Here is a 19,767-nt window from a genome sequence, read left to right as displayed (position 1 = left end):
GCTCTAGCCATTCCCCTCAATCCTCCAGAGCAGATATGGGGAGGCTGCAGTGGGGAGAGGAGAGGGAGAAGTTCCATTGCACGTATGGAAGTCCTTGCACGTGCAGTTCTGTTCAATAGGATATGACCCATAGGTAAAGGTAAAGGTACCCCTGCCCGTACGGGCCAGTCTTGCCAGACTCTAGGGTTGTGCGCTCATCTCACTCTAGAGGCCGGGAGCCAGCGCTGTCCGCAGACACTTCCGGGTCACGTGGCCAGCGTGACAAGCTGCATCTGGCGAGCCAGCGCAGCACACGGAAAGCCGTTTACCTTCCCGCTGGTAAGCGATCCCTATTTATCTACTTGCACCCGGAGGTGCTTTCGAACTGCTAGGATGGCAGGCGCTGGGACCGAGTGACGGGAGCGCACCCCGCCACGGGGATTCGAACCACCGACCATGCGATCGGCAAGTCCTAGGCGCTGAGGTTTTACCCACAGCGCCACCCGTGTCCCCATAGATCACTAGTATGTGAGGATGGCAAAGGTAGGTTCCTGTGCACCCCTTCAAAACCCTAGAATATTTGTTGCATTAAGGTGCTCATGATTCTACAGATCTAGAAAGAGGCTGTCCTGTATACCTATTTGTTCACCTAGCTCAGAATTACCTACTCTTGACTGGCAGCAGCTGTCCACAAACGCTCCCCCTGCTACCTGATCTCCTTTAGTTAGAGATGTCAGGACTTGAACCTGGGACCTTTACTCCGCCACTGAGTTGTGGTCCCGTCATAATTTCCGATCTCGATTTGAATTTCGCACCTCCGAATTGTGTGGCTGTTGGTTTCATTGGATATTTTGATGAAGCTTTTACACGTCCAACTTGTGCTCCAAAGGGATTGGTAGAAAATAGCGCCGCCATCCATTGTCCTGGCAGGGACAGATGGGAATTGTAGTGCATAGCATTTGGAAGGCATCAAGTTTGGGAAGGCTGATATTTCTCTGGAGAGCAGAAGCAGATGGGGAAGCCTAGGGCGGTGGTTCCCAAACTTTCCCCCACAGACCACTTTAAAATTGCTCATTGTCTTAGTGGGCTGCTTGATTTTTGCTAGCAATTGTCATACACTGTGCTAGGTGCTGCATGATTTTTAGCTGTTTTTTTATTGCTTCCTCCCACCTCTTACTTTCTACTTTTTTGTTATTGCAATTTGCATTTTGTTATTACTATTTGCAACAATGGAACCCTCATGCAAAATGGTTGCCGCCTGTACTGTACATTAAGGTTGTTGTTGTTTAGTTGTTTAGTCATGTCCGACTCTTTGTGACCCCATGGACCAGAGCACACCAGGCACTTCTGTCTTCCACTGCCTCCCGCAGTTTGGTCAGACTCATGTTTGTAGCTTCAAGAACACTGTCCAACCATCTCGTCCTCTGTCGTCCCCTTCTCCTTGTGCCCTCCATCTTTCCCAGCATCAGGGTCTTTTCCAGGGAGTCTTGCCTTCTCATGAGGTGGCCAAAGTGTTCGAGCCTCAGATTCACATTTCTTACATTGTACATTAAGGTACAATGGAAGAAATCAAAGAAGCAAGTAAAATGCAATTTACAATCAAAGTGGATGTTTAATGTGGACATGCCGTAGAGCACCTGAATGAAGACTGGTGGTCTGTGGACTTTAGGAACCTCTGAATTAGGGTTCTGTGAAAGTCATGGACTGCTTAGGATCTCCTTGAGAGAGACACAAGTTTGCAATCTGTTCCCCTGTTGGCCTGCAGTTCTAAACACCCTTACTTGGAAGCAAGCCCCATTGAATACAGTGGAACTTACCTCTGTGTAGAATTTGTGGGACTCAAAACAAGCAGCTTTATTATGGTATTAAGCTGTTGTGCCTTATGCCCTAATAACTTTGTGGGTTTTTTTTAAAAAAAAAAAAAGCTGCCACAAGACTGTGTTGCTTTTGCTGCAGCAAACTAACAGGAAAATGTTTTGTAATCCACTTTTGGAAATGCCCCTTGCAGCACCTGTCCCTTGCAAGAACCACCCCTCTATCTTTATTCTTTCCTACCATGCCCAAATTTTCTGTTTGCCCATCCCAACCTTCTGTTTCGTTTCCTTCCAAGACATCCTTTTCCCAGCAGAAGCTGGCTTGGCCAAACATGGTTGTCATTGGGATGTGTGTCTGTGTGTGTGAGAGAGAGGAAAAGTGGTGTGTGGAATTAAAAACAACACCTCTTGAGATGCAGTGAATCCTTATGTTGCTTCCCTGAAGACCCCAGATATACACACTGCGAGCTTAAAATGCAGCTGTGTTCTTCTCAATTCGGATCAAAGCCGGTTTGGGGAAGGATGCATCAAAAAGCAATATTTTATAGGACAGAATAGATCCAGAATAGATCTGGATTGTGACTAACACTTCCCAAACTGGTGGTGGGAGTGAACTGAAACAGGAGTGTTGGCACATCTTGAGATTTCTGTCTCTCGTATTCTTACCAGCAAGATGGACTTACTAAGAAGAATTAAAAGCAACCAGAAATAAACGTGGTGTATCTTCTTTTGTTTACAGCCATTTTTGGTGCTCCGTTAACTCCCTTCCCCCAAAGACACGGGGAAGAGAAACGCTTGCAGTGGCTATTTCTCTTTTTAAAAAATTCAGAAGCAAAACTAATGTTGTGATACCCGAGTGAGCCTAGGGAAGCCAGCTGGTTCCGTGCTTTGAGCAGGGAGAAGGAGGGTCAGCGCTGATGAGGAGCAAAACAGCCTTTCGGCAGGTGGGAGAATCGGTGGCAGGCGGCTCCAACAGAGGGAGGGGAGGTCTGTGGGAAGGGGGGGGGGATGGAGGAGCACCATCTGTAGGGGAGTGTCCGGGGCAGGGTCCACGTTCTCAGGGGAGACATTTCTTGGAAGAGGATAGAACAGCTGGAGTGGGCAAGGCATAAGGGAGGAGAGAAGCGCTTTGGAAGTTCTGTCTGCTAAGTACAGGGCATCGTTTTCGAATTCGTGTGTGGATACCTTTAATGGATAGCTGTTCCACACAGTAAATGGCAGACACGTTGCTCCCCTTCTTTTATTGATTGATTGATTGATTGATTGATTGCATCTCTTTTTCTACTGGCTTTTAAAGGAAGATAGACATGGATAGACCTCACCTGGGCCGTGTCGTGGGATCGATCCCTACCCCCACTGCGGATATATATGTCTTCTGTGGGTTTTGTTGCAGATAGAGAAAAGGCAAGCGGACAGTGACATGAAGGAAGTTTATAAAATTACATTGGGCATGCAGAAAGGGAATAGAGGAAATTTCTTCTCTCGCAGTGCTAGAAACTCAGAGATATAAGCTCATCGCCAAATGGCGCCTTACGCCTAGATTACGGTCGCCACAATGGACTGCCTAGGCACTTTTTTATTATTGGTGGAATTATTATTATTATTTTCATTTTTGTACCTCTGTATTTTAAAGAAAAAACTCAAAAGTGGTTTACAAGCCATTAAAAAATCAATCCAGAATTAAACAAATTCAAGCTTCACAGAAAATATTTCAGATCCTTCTCGAAGTGACATTCTACTTCCCCCCTGTTTATTTACCTATTAATGTATAGAGCTGCCCCATAGCAGAAGTGATCTAGGAAGCCAGTGTGGTGTAGTGGTTAGAGTGTCGGACTAGGACCTGGGAGATCAGGGTTCAAATCCCCACTCAGTCATGAAGCTCACTGGGGGACCTTGGGACAGTCGCAGCCCCTTAACTTACCTCACAGGGCTGTTGTTGGGATTCACTGAGGAGGGAGGTAAACCATGTACAGTGGTATCTCGGGTTACAGACGCTTCAGGTTACAGAAGCTTCAGGTTACAGACTCCACTAACCCAGAAATAGTACCTCGGATTAAGAACTTTACCTCAGGATGAGAACAGAAATCGTGTGGCAGTGGTGCGGCAGCAGTGGGAGGCCCCATTAGCTAAACTGGTACCTCAGATGTATTGGGCTTTTGTCTCGTTTTTCTTTTCTCAGGTTTTTGTTGTGTGTGTAAGTGTTGATTTAAACCAATAAAGATTAATTTTTTTAAAAAAAAAAGCTCAGTGAGAACAGAGCATGCTCAATGGCTGCAGAAAGCTCGTGACTGTTTCGGGGAAATGAAACGCTTGGGGAAGAAGGGGTAATAGAACGGAGAATCGTGGGAAAAGGCAGAGCTTGCTAGCTGGAATCCTGGACAGCAAACATTCCACATGGCCAACCTTTCACTGCAAGTCCCACTAGTGTACCCCGAACCACAAGAATATAGGAATGAAAACAATGATCTCTGAACTGAAGGTGAGCAGTACCTGGAGAGCTTTTTGTGTGCCTGTATTCCTCACCTGATAGAAAATGATTTATGCAAAGTGGTGCTGCACATATATTTTCTAGGTTGACCCAACTAGTGGGGCTCTGAGTGCTTGGCCAGATAATCAGTAACAGGAATAGTGCTGAACTGTGTTTGGGGTTTGGAAGTGGGAGGAGGAACTATGGATTTTCTCCCCCTTATTCCCTTCACAAACAGGCGACCAGGACTTCCAGCAAGGATGCAACTGGCTTATTCACAATAGATATGGCCAGTACAATAGCTGCGAACTCCCCTTGAAGCGGTGCCTGGTATGAACGCAGCAAACTAAAATCCAGAAATGCCAAAGACAGAATCACTTTAGCGTTTCTTTCCAATGCTCGGGTACCTGGCATTTGCAACCTGTGATTTTGCACAGAATGTTCACATTGAAACTAACAAGAGATTCTTTTTTAAAAAAAACTGTTCCCATATGTCAGGTAAGGTTTTAGACCTTTTACACATGGTGCTAACTACCAAAAAAGATCCCATTAAAAAAAATGTTAAAACAGCTCCGTTTTTCTTCTTGACCAGCTTGCAATTTAACTTTTGAATCCTACCATCATTTGCCTGGAGTGCATTTTAAAACCCTTCCTTCAGAAGAAAAAAAAAAAGAAAAGGGGGAAAAACCACAGCAGATGTCCTACATATTATTTTTCTGCTATTGTCATTTTTCATAGTGACAAGTGGAGGTTTTTTTTTCCATTTACATTTTGCAGTGCAAGTGTTTTAAAACAATGGTTTATTTCACTAATTAGCCTGCTGTTTTCTCAAACTAACAGTCGGCTTTAAACAACACACCAACCTGACCTTCCAGGGCCTGGCTAACACACTATACTAAGCACCCTTTTTAAAAGAACATGGTTTTAATAAGGGTCGCACACTCCTTTTTGTAGAAGGAAGGTCCTTCCACGTCCCAGAATCAGCCCCTGGCTATGTGCTCCCCAAAGGTGTTATTTACTGTAAACAGCAGAAGCAAGAAAGAACAGTTGAGGAAGCAGATGTTGAGCAGGAAGCTGCTGAAGGGAGGAAAGAGGTAAATCCACTCTCCCCCATGAACCGTGCTCCAGGTCTTGATTATACTTATTTTCCTTGAAAAAGATAGTGACCAAAGTTCAGCATGATTTCTCTTAATGTAATTTGCGGTTTGCCTCCTCCCCGCCACATTTCAGAGCATCACTGTCGCTCCGTAAAGCAATGCTCCTCAAACCTGGGTGGCAGCTGTGGTTGGACTACAACTCCCATCATCCCTAGCTAGCAGGACCAGTGGTCAGGGGTGATGGGAATTGTAGTCCAACAACAGCTACAGACCCAAGTTTGAGAAACGCTGCCTTAAATCAGGCATAGGCAAACGCGGCCCTCCAGATGTTTTGGGACTACAACTCCCATCATCCCTAGCTAACAGGGCCAGTGGTCAGGGATGATGGGAATTGTAGTCCCAAAACATCTGGGGGGCCGAGTTTGCCTATGCCTGCCTTAAATTATCTGATGGTGGAGCACAGGAGATCTGGCACTGGCAGGATGCTGCCTCTTGGTGTTCTGCCGCCTGAAGCAGCTTCCTCAGCCTGCCTCATGGTCTGGCTGGCTCTGATGCTCAGGTTCCGCTTGCAGGCTTCCCATTGTGGCATCTGACTGGCCGCTGTGAGAATGGGATGGTGGACTTAGACGGACCCCTGGCCTGAGCCAAACCAAAGAAGCCAAGAAGAAGCAAAGCAACCAAAAAACCCCCAGAATTCTACAAATATTCAAAATACTAGGAACAGAATGAAGAAAACACACAAAATAGCAAACTTTGCATATATCTATCCATATATGTATGAGCATGCAGATTATCTTTATTTAACTTATTAAAGAGTAATTACTAGGACAGGTCATGGTGCCTGGCGTGCTCTGGTCCATGGGGTCACGAAGAGTCAGACACGACTAAACGACTAAACAACAACAACACTAGGACAGGAATTGGGGTTCAGTTTCTCTACTCCTTGTATAAAACTTAGGACATTTTTAAGAAGTAAAGTCTCAGATCAGTTGTCATTTTTAGAATGCTTTCAGAATGTCCATTATTAGCTGTTGTTATTATTGCTTAAGGCTAATAATAATAATAATAATAATAATAATAATAATAATTTATTATTTAACATGGGACACAGGTGGCGCTGTGGGTTAAAGCCTCAGCGCCTAGGACTTGCTGATCGAAAGGTCGGCGGTTCGAATCCCTGCTGTGGGGTGTGCTCCCGCTGCTCGGTCCCAGCGCCTGCCAACCTAGCAGTTCGAAAGCACCTCCGGGTGCAAGTAGATAAATAGGGACCGCTTACCAGCGGGAAGGTAAACGGCGTTTCCGTGTGCAGCTCTGGCTCACCAGAGCAGCGATGTCACACTGGCCATGTGACCCGGAAGTGTCTCCGGACAGCGCTGGCCCCCGGCCTCTTAAGTGAGATGGGCGCACAACCCCTGAGTCTGTCAAGACTGGCCCGTACGGGCAGGGGTACCTTTACCTTTACCTATTATTTAACATGGCTTTCTCTAAGGCAGCATCTCAGCCAAAATATATTGTCCACGTGCAATGCCAGCTGACACTAACCGCGCAGGAACAAATGAGCAGCAACCATGTATTCATCCATGGGCAAACGCTTCACACATGGATGAAACCAACTGACAGCAACTTTGCTTTCTCGGGAGTTAAGTTGCCAGGGACTCTTCCGAGCCATTGGAAAGTCCCCCAAAGTTTACTTCCCCACCCAAAACCTTTTCGATTCCTCTCTTGCCAACTCTGGGCAAGGTGGGTCCTTTCAGAGGGAACACCTTGGGAGAAAGAAGATATTTAGGTGCTTTTTGAAGAGCAACTTGTAAAGGAAGAAGAGCAATAACTCTTCTTACAGAGCGTCGTTTTCCCAAGAGTCCGTTCCCTTTCGCGCTGGAAACAAGAAAGGGGAACACGCATGGAGAAAGGACGTAAGAGCATTGCTGGCCCAGGTTGCGTTCTAGTCAGAATGCGAACAGGGCTCCGGAACAAGTCCCGTTAGCATCCAGAGGTACCACTGTAGTTTGTCCACCTTTTGGTCCCCACCCAGGGGCGTCTTACCCATAGTGGCGCTGGGCGCCAGGGCGCCAAGTTCTGGAGGGTGCCAGGGAAGAGGCGGAGGCCGGACACGGCGCCTCCCGGCATCAGTTCGCTGCCCTTGCCTGCCTCCCCCATGCTGTGCCGAAGCAATGTCACGCCCGGAGCCTCTGTCTGCCGTGGCCACTGTGGCACGAAGCGTCCAGCTGAGCCGGGAGATGCCGCGTCCATCCTCCGCCTCTTCCCCACCAGAGGAGCCGCCCTCCAGCCGCTGCCCGCCTCCTCCAACCCCACCGGCAGTGCCGTCCTCCCTAAAAATTTATGGGAAAGAGGTGGGGGAACGCCAGAGGGATCTTTGCACCACAATGCCGGATATTCTTAAGACGGCCCTGACCCCACCCTGCACTCAGCTCTCACTTGTGGCTCCTAGAAGTTGTCAGTGTGCGATAGAGGCCACACCCCGGGGACGTCTTCAACTGACCAACTAAGCCGCGTGAGGGTGGCTAATGTGTCTCAAACTCTTGGTGAGTTAGGGACTTTCCTCTGCATGCAAAGACAGGATCCAGGGGATTGAACAAACGAGACCAATAGTGGGTCCAGCAGTCAAGAAGGCGATTTCTGCACGTGCTGTAGAGGGAAATGAGGGGCAGGTGGAGCTCATCAACCTGGGAAGGGAGCCCATCTAGGAGAAGGAAAACCCTGGTCCTAAAACTGCTGCCTGGCAGTACATATTTGGGAGAAGAAAGGCTAAAAGCTACACAAATCCAGAGTGAAGTTCCTAAGACTGTTGGATGGCGCCTTGTACATCTCCTTCCGGCAGCCAAGCGGGTGCCAAACGTATTGCCCTGCTTTCCTTTGGACCACATCAACAAGGTCGAGAGGGGGGTCTTGTTGGCTGGGCAGCCCAGGACCCTCCATACACACATACTGCCTGGGCTTGCACCCCAGGGAGGTCACTTTGGTGCTGCTAATGCAGCAGTTTGACTTTAAGGAAGCTTTTCATGTTTAATAGGTTATTGTATTTTAGTGTTTCGTTGGAAGCCGCCCAGAGCGGCTGGGGAAACCCAGCCAGATCGGCAGGGTATAAATAATAAATTATTATTATTTAACCCCCCAAGAGGCGCGCTCCATTTTCTCTCGAGACAGACAGATTCCAGCAACAATTGGTTTACTGTATGGGTAGAATTTCTCTTGGAATCTGGTTTCTAGTCCAGTTGTCTGGACTCCAAGGTGGTTAAATACTTTTATTTTTAATTGCACAAAGTAAACATCGTTTCTTTCTATTTTTGTTGAAATTGCATTAAAAAAACACCTTTAAACATAGCAGTTGTTTTATTTCTTTTCTCTTTGTCCGGCGCCTCACTGCTTAAAAGGTTTTGTTTGTTTTTTGCAATAACTCACGGTACTTGTAGCAGTAGTACTTAAAAAAAATAAAATAAGCTGCCTTAAATAGAGATCTGAGTTTTGGGAAATAAACATGGCCTGTGATCAAGAACACTGAGAGTAAAGATTACTTTTCGGTGTTAGGAAAGGACCGTGGGGAGAACGCCATCTCTTTCAAGTCAAGCATCGCAATTAGGGGATGAAATAGGTGACTTATTGCATTTATTATTATGGGCTTTGATGCTGAGTGGGGGGAAATGCGTACACAGCTTTCCTCTCTGCTTGGAAAGTGAATCTCTAGAAGCTCTGAACAGTTTTAGGACAAGTTGTGATTGCTGTGATTTGTGAATCCCAAAGTCATTTTTATTCTTATTTATTACTCTGAAGTAGTTAAAAATATATATATTAAGGGGAGGGGGATGTTGAAACGGGTCTGCATTCTTTGTTTTTCTCGCTGCTTTAGAAGTCCTCCATCTCCCCAATCTCATAATTGTTAATATAAGAAACGAAACAGGCATCAAGTTATGCAGCAGCTGCAGAAGAAAAGCTGCAGGTGTATTTGCAACTTGCAGAAGAAGTTCGTGAAAGCTTATCCCATTATAAAAACTGGTTGGCCTTTTAATGTGCCGCAAGATTCTTCCTTGTGCTGTACCTGCCTTAATTACAATAATAATAAAAATACAATTATTATTATTATTATTATTATTATTATTATTATTATTATTACGGCTTCCAACAAAATATTAAAATACAGTAATGCATCAAAAATGCTTTCTAGCAAAACGCTCTGTGACTGTGTGGAGGGGGGCCCCCTATGGGTCACACTGTGTCATTGCACACAACTGCAGGTTTCCTGTTGGCATGAGCAGAGTCCCTCAGTGTGCTAGGTAAGCTTGGGGGACATGTTTCGCCTTCACTGCAATTCCCTGCTGCATTTGGGGATATAGCTTAAGGTTACCAGATGTCCCCGTTTCCCGGGGACAGTCCCCGGATTTACAAATCAGTCCCCATACAAAATTCTATCATTCCTACTGTAGTTGAAAAGTGTCTCCGGATTCATTGGAAAAAAATCTGGTAACCTTAATATAGCTCTTGCCCCAAAATAACAGGATAAGTGAACTAAAGCATATTTTAACTATTATGTTATGTGGCGTAGTCTGGGTTCACCACCGAGTTGTTGGTGGTGTTTTTTTCCCTTTCTTAGTAGATTTGTATTCTGCTTTTCAACACAGGGCAGCTGGTTTGCATCCAGTGTTAGTCCCTGTCTAGGGCGGACTATTTGAAATTTCTTCATGTGGCTAACGGTTTCATTTCACAGGTCTACTCAGAATTGAACTTTGGTAGGTACAACCCACGCTGTTCACCTGCAGCAAGCCTTTTGGCTTCAGCGAAGTATTTAATTCATTGGGCATTTTAAATTAGATTATCTGATTTCCATGTTTCATTTTAGCCAGTTTTATCTTACCAGTCTCCATTGTAACCTCATCCTTAGCACTGCTTAAAAACTGTGGTGCCAAGTGGCGTAGAAAAGGTTGAAACGAAACGAATACAATTATCCACATTTACCGGGCACTGTTTTGTTTTTCTTCACATCAACCTTTCCAGGGGAGTACATTAAAACATGGAGGCCAAGGTATTTCCTGTTGAAAAATGATGGAACGTTCATCGGCTACAAGGAGCGGCCGCAAGATGTGGACCAGAGAGAATCCCCCTTAAATAACTTTTCTGTGGCTCGTGAGTATTTTCTCAACAACCATCCTTTTAGTGTTTCTTGCTTGCTTAACTAAAACTTATTTGAAGCATAATTTATCTGATTCGATGGCCTGTGGGGTTTGTTGCAGACTTGGTTCCATGGGCATATTTAATTCATTTAGTTATACAGTCGTACATTGGATCCCGAATGCCTTGTGAGTCGAACGTTTTGGCTCCCAAATGCCGCAAAATGGGAAGAGAGTGTTCCAGTTTGCAAATGTTCTTTGGAACCCAAACGTCTGACGTGGCTTCTGAGTGGCTGCAGGAGCTTCCTTGGTTTCTGAATGTTTTGGAAGTCTAACGGACTTCCGGAATGAATTATGTTTGACTTCCAAGGTACCTACCACTGTATTTGTCACCCCACATATTGGGACCATGTCATCTCTCAGTTGCTGCTTTGAGGGTTGTTGTTGTTTCACAATCAAGTGGTGTATAAATTTTATGAATTATTATTTTTAATTTCTATTTTTAAAAAACAACAACATGCACACCAGTGAGCAAGGGCTTCTTTCCAGCTGACAAACCAAAAAGTCAAGAGAGACATAACAAAAACTCCTTCCAGACGACCTGTTGAAAAATAAAATCTGATTAAAAAATCCACAAGGCCACTCATTGATTGCAGGACCAGGAATCATATGACTATCAATCTCTTCATTTTGCTGCAACAAAACCTGCCTTTTATTTCAGTCTCCTACATGGAATTCCTGGTCGCCTATAGGGCTTTTCTGGTAGCTATAGGTGACCAGGTATTTCATACAGAGAAATGGAGCGCTGTGTGCTCATCATAGAAACCAAACAGGCTGCTAGAAAGGCTGTCGCTTGTCCCCAGTGCTGTTTAAGATCCATATGAAGTCACTGTCCTGCTCTTGATACAGGCCATCCATCAGGGCAACCCAAACTGCACCTGAACCCAGAAGGAAATGTAATTAATAAAGCAGCATGGCTGGTAGTCCTGGGATTTCGCCCATTATTTTGTTCTTCTGAAAGCAGCCTGGTATCCCAACTGCCTTCTCTACATCACTCTTGCATCTCCTCCAGTTGCCTTAGAAAACCCTTTAGTGACAAACAGGAGAGTGAAGGATCCTTTCTCGCTGATCTCAGTGCCATCAAAGGGGGAGCCAGTTTGACACCTCCACTGCATGAAAAGTTACACTCTCCCTCTCCCTCTCCCTCTCTCTTTCATTTTAAGAGTTTGGAGGCAGAGTAAATATTTTGACATTCTAGGAAGTCGCTAGTATAATGCCTGGTGCCTGTTACCCTCACAACAACAATTTGCATATGAATGCCCAGTTGTCTGTTCACATCAGCAACACTTTGCACTGTCCAACCTACCGTATTTTTCGCCCTATAGGACGCACTTTTTCCCATCCAAAAATGAAGGGGAAATCTGGGTGCGTCCTATGGGGCAAATGCAGGCTTTCACTGAAGCTTGGAGAGCGAGAGGGGTCGGTGCGCACCGATCCCTCTCGCTCTCCAGGCTTCAGGAAGACATCCGCAGCCTAGGCAGCCCTGCGGGAGTTCCCCGCAGGGCTCCCCACGCTGCGGATAGCAGCCTTCTGCCCGGCGGGCGGGGCGCCCTGAAGCAGAGCGCCCCTTGCGCCAGGCACACATCGGCCAGCCCCACAAGCTCAGGGGACAGTAGGGAGGCGCAGCGCCGCCATCCCGCTGTTCCTTGACTTGGTTCGGTTTCCCCGACCTGCTTTGGGGGGGAGGAGGGAAATAAAGGAAAAAAATTTCCCTTTATTTTCCCCCCAAAAAACTAGGTGCGTCCTATGGGACGGAGTGTCCTATGGGACGAAAAATACGGTACCCTTCAGAGATCCAACCAACACAAACAAGTCATAGTTTTAACATTTAACTCCTTTGCATGGGGAAATGGCAGGTAGGAATAGGGGTGGGTTTGGGTTGGTGTTTTTTTTTTGTTTTTGGTTTCTGGGTTTGTTTTTTTTCAGAATAGGCCCTTAAGAAAAGTGGCGCAAGTTTGTATCTCGATGTACTGAAAAAACATCACCATCATCATAATTAATTATGTATATGCTGCCCTTCTGACTGGGGTGCCCCAGCCAATCTTTGTGGCTTCCAGCAAATAGGAAAAGCATAATAAAACATCAAACATTAAAAACTACCCTATACGGGGCTGCCTTCAGATGTCTTCTAAATGTCAGGTAGTTGTTTATCTCTTTGACATCTGATGGGAGGGCGTTCCTCAGGGCAGGCGCCACTACCAAGAAGGCCCTCTGCCTGGTTCCCTGTAACCTCACTACTCGCAGGGAGGGAACTGCCTGAAGGCCCTCGGCGTTGGACCTCAGTGTCCGGGCAGAACGATGGGGGTGGAGATGCTCTTTCAGGTATACAGGTATATGAGGCCATTTGGGGCTTTAAAGGTCAGCACCAACACTTTGAATTTCGCTTGGAAACGTAACACAACTGCACTGCAAAGAGCTTGCTGGGAACAAGAATCCTGGCATCAGTATGCACCATCCTTAGCGGCTGTTGGGGTTCAGGTAGTTGGTGCATTGAAACCTTCCCCTTCTCGTCCTGGTGTCCCAAGCTGTAGCCTTACCTGGCAACTGCAGCTGGAAAGCTGCTAGCTATTTAAAAATAAAATCACACCATGTCTCAGAATGTCCGACGTAGCATCGTCCCAGGAACATTGGAAAGAGCCCTGCTTGATCAGGCCAAGGGCCCAAATAATCCAGAATCCTGTTCTCACTGTGGCCAACTGGATTCCAATGTGAAGCCCAGGAGAAGGTTCATTTGGTGTCTTAACGAAGGCCTGTCCTAATTCACACTTCCAGAAGCAACACAACCATCCTTCGGAATCCCCAACGCAGTGCAAGTTTCCTTACTGCCAGTGCGCTTAAGATGTTTAATTGGGTGGGGTGAGGCTGTAGTTCAGGAAGCACAACGAAGTGGCATAATTCCACCCCAAACCCTTTTTTTCTTTTAAAGTACCGTGCAAGTTTTCAAACGAAGCTTTCTCCCCTTCTTGATGCGTTCTGTAATGATTGAGCAGGGTAATTAGACAGCATATTGTTCACTAAACAAAACATTTCTGCGTGACATACTTGAATTATAGTGGTTATTAACTGACAAATCTCTATTATTCATCTTGCTGTGTGCTTTTAAGGACTGCTGGATCAGCAAGCTTAGCAAATATCTACGGGGCAGCGCTGATTTAGAGGAAACGTGTCGATTCTAAATGGCCTCATTCCTTTCCTTGTATCGAAAAGCAATAATAGGGTGTCATACTTGAGGTCAGAATAATTTCGACTGCTGCCGCATTTTCCTCCTCCTGTCTTGCTCTCCACACTTTTGCCAACGCATGTTTTAGTCCAAGCTGGGATCGGCAGTGGCTGATTAATCTTGGCTTTTGTGTCTTCACCCCCCCCCCCAAATGCCAAATAGCAGGGAGAGGGAGTGCCTAGTGTCTTGTCTCCACAGTTGCCTTTGCTAGCTCTGGTGCTCTTGAGATATTTTGGACTACAGCTGTTCTGCCTGTGGCTGATGGGAGTTGTAGTCTAAACCAGAGTTGCCGAACGCTGCCCTAGCAGGTGCCATCTGTCTTTGCACCTGGGAAAATGGCCGGCTCGTTTATCCATCAAGCCAAGGAAGAAAACAAACGCAAGGGATTGGTTCGTGGCAGAATTTTCCCAAGCCCTGATTGGGCAGTAGTAGATTTGGGGCATTGAGAGCCCCAAGCTGGCTGTAAATGGACCGACATTCTAAGCAGAGGTTTTAAACCTTTTTGAGTCCACAGCTTCCTTGACCAACTACATCCTTCCTGTGCTCCCCGCCAGTGAGGCTCAGGAGCCCAGTTATGCCACCCCCTGCCTGCAGAGCTGGCAACCTCTCACCCCTTTTCAAACACTCCCTTGTGGGGTGTTCCCTCAGCCTCTCCTCCTTTCCCCTCTCCTTGAGAGTCCTCCGGGCAGCTGCTGCTGCCATCCCTGGCCCCTGAGCTGTCCCCCCCTGCCCCAAAGAGAGCTGGCTCCCAGAGGCACCATTCGCCTGTGGAGCTTGTAGCCAGGGCTGCTGCAACAAACAGCTGTGCAAGCCTTTGGGAGGCAGAGATAGGAGAGGGCAGCAGAGGAGGGAGGGAAGGAAGGAAAGAGGGACAGAGGCCAGTGTTTCCCACGGCACCCCTGACCATCATTCAAGGCAGCCCAGGGTGGCACCGCACTCTGCTTGAAAACCACTGGTCCAGAGTCAAGAAAACCCTGGAAGGAGATTTGTATGCACCCCTGTTGAGTGGGTGAGGTGACACCCACGACTGCAGACTTCTGATGACCAGTGCTTTTTCCCAAGAAAAATAAGTGCCGGAACTCACCATGAGCTTGTTACAGTAAGTCGCTGGGGCAGCCCTGAACAGATGCTGGTGCCCCCTGGTTCTGGTGCAGGTCAGTTAAATGCAATGCTATTTTTCTAGGGAAAAAATGTGCCAGAACTCACTAGGAACACCTCCCTTATTCTCTTATAATGGCGCCCACCTAAGAGGTGCTGGTTCTGACACGCTGAAAAAAAGCACAGGTGATGACAGCGTCTCTGGCTCTTCCTGCATTTCCAGTTTTTAACACTCCCAGATTTAGCAGAATTAGGGCATTTGTGTGCTGATCTCACTAAAGCGCGCCTTTCATTCTTCATTACTCATTTAATGCACTTTTAAAACCTAATTGCACTCCCTTTAGTAGGACGCCATGTAACCTTGGTGTGCCGTGAATGAAAAACTTGATGATCTTGCCATTAAAAAAAAGTACTCGTTGAGAAGCTTCACAATTTCAGCAGCAAATGAGGCATAAACTATACGGTCCAAAATGCAGCATCTAAAGGAGGATGAAAGGGCGGAGGGTGGGTTGTGGAGAAAACTCAGCCAATGGCAATAAATATTTAATCTAGCTGTAAGTGTGCAAATTAAAAGCTTTTAGTTTTAAAAGCAGGCGTGCTCTTTAAGTTGCCACACTAATAGAACCACCCTTGGCCAGAGTGTGCGCATGGCACATATCCAAAGAGCTAGTGGTTTGCAAGTTGAGAGAGTTATATTCTCTTGATAGCGGATTTGTGTTCATATCTTCATGAATATTCTGAGGTTTCAAGCACCCTGTGTAAGCAAGAGTGCTTTGCTGGAGCAAAAGTCAATTCAGTGTGTGGTATTAAAATGAAATGGGTGGGGGAATTGTACTACAACAACAAAATCTCTTGTTGGCTGCCAGTGACATAGGCACAATGCACAACTTGGAGATCTCACACTTAAAAAAAAAAAATCACCGCACACTACAAGAGAGAGGGTAGGGAACTTCAGAAATGTTTTAAAACCTGCTTTTGGGGGCCGCTCTCTCACAAAGCGGGGTGCAAGAAAAATGAATGGCACAAAAGACAGTATAGATCAATGGGCCACATTCTCGGCTGGGCAGCCTTCCAAAGGCCACATGCCAAGGGTTTGTGTGAAAGTGCCTGGACAGTGCCTGGCCAAACTGCCAAACACCAGTTGGGTGGCATTGAAAAAAGTGTCCATTGAAGGTAGACATTTTTAAGGGTCAATGTTTTATTATGTTTTTATGTGTGCTGGAAGCCGCACAGAGGGGCTGGGGAAACTCAGCCAGATGTGCAGGGTATAAATAATAAAATTATTGTTATTTAATGAATAACATAACTTTTTGTATCCCTGCCTCCTGGTGGGTAGACCCAGGATAAATTGTGCCAGCTCATTTTATGCAAGTCGCAGAATCCAGTTTTTCTTGGTGCAGAATTTCAGTTTTGTGAGCACAGAATTCTTTTTTTGTGGTGGCGGGGGGTGTGTGTGTGTTGAGGTTAAAGCATGGCACGCGTACAGGCGCCAAATCTTCGCAGAAATCTGGGGCACTTCCTCCGCGCCGTGCTAAACTTCTGTCCTGTGGATTGCGGAAAACGCACGACACCAGCCAAACTTAATCTTTGGCCGGGCAGAATTTCCAGCGGCCGTATTCTGCACCGTCAAGAGTGCAGCTCCTTGAAGGCATCCTATCCCCCCCGGCTGTTCTGTTTGCTCTTCTCAGCCGGCGGCTGCCCCTCTCCCGAAGAGCTACTTGCGGAGATTTCCACGCCTGATTAATCGCAACAGTTTGTTAGATAAGAATAAAGACAAATGATTATTTAAACCTGCTTACGTACCATGACTTCCCTCCCTCGATCTGTGCTAGAGTGCCAGTTGATGAAGACGGAGAGACCCAAACCAAACACATTCATCATCCGGTGCCTGCAGTGGACTACAGTAATTGAAAGAACGTTTCATGTGGAGACTCCAGAGGAGCGGTATGTCTCGTTCAGACTTAAATACAAAGGCAGATGTAAACGTTCAGCGTTATTAAGAGCGCGCCTTCTTCTCCAGAGCTTTGCTTTGTTTATGACGAGCTCTGGTACTGTGGGTTTTAAGAGTCTCATTTCCCACTTGGGTGGGGGTGGATTAGAGGTTCTTGCAGAAGGAACTGATTGGGGGGCGGGTGGGTGTGTACACACATGCACACAAATTTGGAGATGAACTGGGGAAGGAATCCAGAAATGCTCTCCCCTCCAGGCCCATCTGTTTGGCTCCCTCAGAAGGTGGTGGACTCTCCTACCTTGGAGGTTTTTAAACAGAGGTTGGATGGCCACCTGTCACAGGTACTTGAGCTATTTATTATTATTACTATATACAGTGGTACCTCGGGTTAAGAATTTAATTCGTTCTGGAGGTCCGTTCTTAACCTGAAACTGTTTTTAACCTGAGGTACCACTTTAGCTAACAGGGCCTCCCGCTGCCGCCACACCGCTGGCGTGCAATTTCTGTTCACATCCTGAGGTAAAGTTCTTAACTCGAGGTAATATTTCGGGGTTAGCAGAGTCTGTAACCTGAAGCGTCTGTAACCTGAAGCGTCTGTAACCCAAGGTACCACTGTATTAAATTTTTATACCGTCCTATACTCATAGAATTCGGAGCGGTTCACAACGTTAACGCTTCAATATAAAAAGCACAAGTTCCATGCTAAAATTAAGAACAGAAGCAAACCAATAACCCCCTCTTCCACGACACATTTAAAAGGGCATCAGACGTTCATGAGCCAAAGGTCTGGCTAAAGAGGAAAGTTTTCACCTGTCACCTAAAGGTATAGAATGAAGGCACCAGCTGAGCCGTCCTGGGGAGAGCATTCCACAAACGGGGAGCCATAGATGATATCCCTGCATGGAGGGGCGTTGGACTAGATAACCCACAGGGGCCCCTTCTAATTTCTGCAGTTCTCTGATTCTATCAGGTAATGGGCAGGTGGGAGCACTTCTTCAAATTCTCCCCATCTGTAGCTCTGCAGAGCTTTGAAGGAGAAATGCAGAGAGGAGAGCGAGATGCCTTTCATTTCATTTAATTTTTAGTTTATTTTACAACACATATACACTTACAAAAGTGTTATAAGTTATATAATTATTTATATAAAAATAATAATGTGGAATAAAAAACAAACCAAAAAACCACAACAGAACAAAAAAAAGAGGGGGAAACTTAATAACATATGGAAACTTACGCAAAACAACTCGACCACGAAATATATATACAATGGTACCTTGGGTTACATACGCTTCAGGTTACATATGCTTCAAGTTACAGACTCCGCTAACCCAAAAATAGTGCTTCAGGTTAAGAACTTTGCTTCAGGATGAGAACAGAAATCGTGCCCCAGCGGCACGGCGGCAGCAGGAGGCCCCATTAGCTAAAATGGTGCTTCAGGTTAAGAACAGTTTCAGGTTAAGAACGGACCTCCGGAACAAATTAAGTGCTTAACCCGAGGTACCACTGTACCATATTTCAACTCTTCTTTTATTCCAATTGACTTCCCTCATCCTCAACATAGTTCTCTTCAATTTTTGGTAAACTGTCTCCTTTTTAGTTTTTTATTATCCCTTATACTTTCTGTTTTTAACTTAAGCACCATAAATTATTTCAAAGCCTTGAATAAGGGGTGCTCCCACCCCCCCACCCCCATTGTCTGATAGGTGGGTGGGAGAGTCTGTGTGGCATAATGGTTAGAATGTCGGACTATGACTTGGGAGCGCAGGGTTCAAATTCCCACTCAGCCGTGAAACTCAATGGGTGACCCTGGGCCAGTCACCATCTCTTCACCTAACCTTTTGTGATGCGTCCAAGGGAATGGGGGCAATTGGCAGACCCCCAGCCAGTCAAACTCCAGTCTTCGCTTCTGCATCAAAAGTGCGACTCAGAGCTTTCAGAAGCTGAGCACGCAAGCCAGCAGAGATAACAAACTCTTCGCGACAGAAGGCCGCACAGAGGCATATGTAAAGCATATTTACAAGCAGTTTATTCGGCATAGATCAGGACAAAGAAAACATGTCTGCTCTCTTTCATGTCCAAGAGAGGAAGCATAAGCAAAAGCTATACACAAACAGAAGTTCCCAGCAAGCTGTGCTGGAATGTAAACAGACATGAGACATACAACAGCTCCAAGTATCTGTTTAGGTGAAACCGAACATCAGTAGCCTAACAACCTCTACCTCACAGGGTTCTTGGGAGGATGAAATTGGAAGGAGGAGAACCATGTACACCGCTTTGAGATCCTTGGAAGAAAAATGGTGGTATATAAATGTAATTAATAAAGGAATAGCCAGGAGCTTTAAGTTCCATCCTTACCTGCCTCATTCCTGACATCATGTCAGGAATGGGGGCATGAAAACCGCCCCATGAGCCAACTAGGGAGAACTGGGGGACCCCAGTGTAGATCTAAGCCAGGTGTGGGAACCTTTGGCCCCCCAGATGTTGCCGAACTGCGGCTGCATGAGTTTGTGTTTATGCCAACATTCTTTTCCAAAATACCTGGAACCCACCTGTGTTTTAGCAGCTTTTTAAGCAATGATGGGATATGCATGTGGTGGGCAGGAATCTCAATTGCGACTGCTTGTTCGTTTAGGGATGAATGGACAAAAGCCATCCAAACCGTAGCAGACAGCCTTAAGAAACAAGAAGAGGAAATAATGGATTTTCGATCCGGTTCGCCCAGCGATAATTCAGGCGCCGAAGAAATGGAAATTTCTATGACAAAGCCAAAACACAAAGTAGTAAGTATTGGGGTTGGGGTGGGTTTTCTCGCCCAAGCATTAACATTCCCTATGGCCTGTGTTGCTACAGAGCCAGAGGTAGCCAAATGTTGCTGGACTCCCAACTCTCATCTTCCCTGGCTAGCCTGCCCTAGTGGTCAGGACACAACTGAATAAAAGGCCCATTCTCTTGTGGAGGGGG

General features: G+C 46.2%; 1 protein-coding gene across 1 annotated transcript in view; it reads left to right on the top strand.

Moving 5' to 3' along the window:
* Window positions 1-19,767, top strand: part of AKT1 (AKT serine/threonine kinase 1) — a 109,571-nt gene that overhangs the window by 65,156 nt on the left and 24,648 nt on the right. Inside the window, exons 3-5 of the mRNA XM_081913014.1 lie at window positions 10,365-10,493; window positions 16,688-16,799; window positions 19,439-19,586. Coding sequence (XP_081769140.1) covers window positions 10,365-10,493; window positions 16,688-16,799; window positions 19,439-19,586 — 389 coding nt within the window. The remainder of the gene's footprint in view (window positions 1-10,364; window positions 10,494-16,687; window positions 16,800-19,438; window positions 19,587-19,767) is intronic.

This window comes from Podarcis melisellensis (assembly GCF_964234715.1).
Source record: "Podarcis melisellensis genome assembly, chromosome: 1".
NCBI classification, from domain to species: Eukaryota; Metazoa; Chordata; class Lepidosauria; order Squamata; family Lacertidae; genus Podarcis; species Podarcis melisellensis.
The sequence above is the reverse complement of the archived record's forward strand: the minus strand, read 5'-3'. Positions and strand labels throughout refer to the sequence as shown.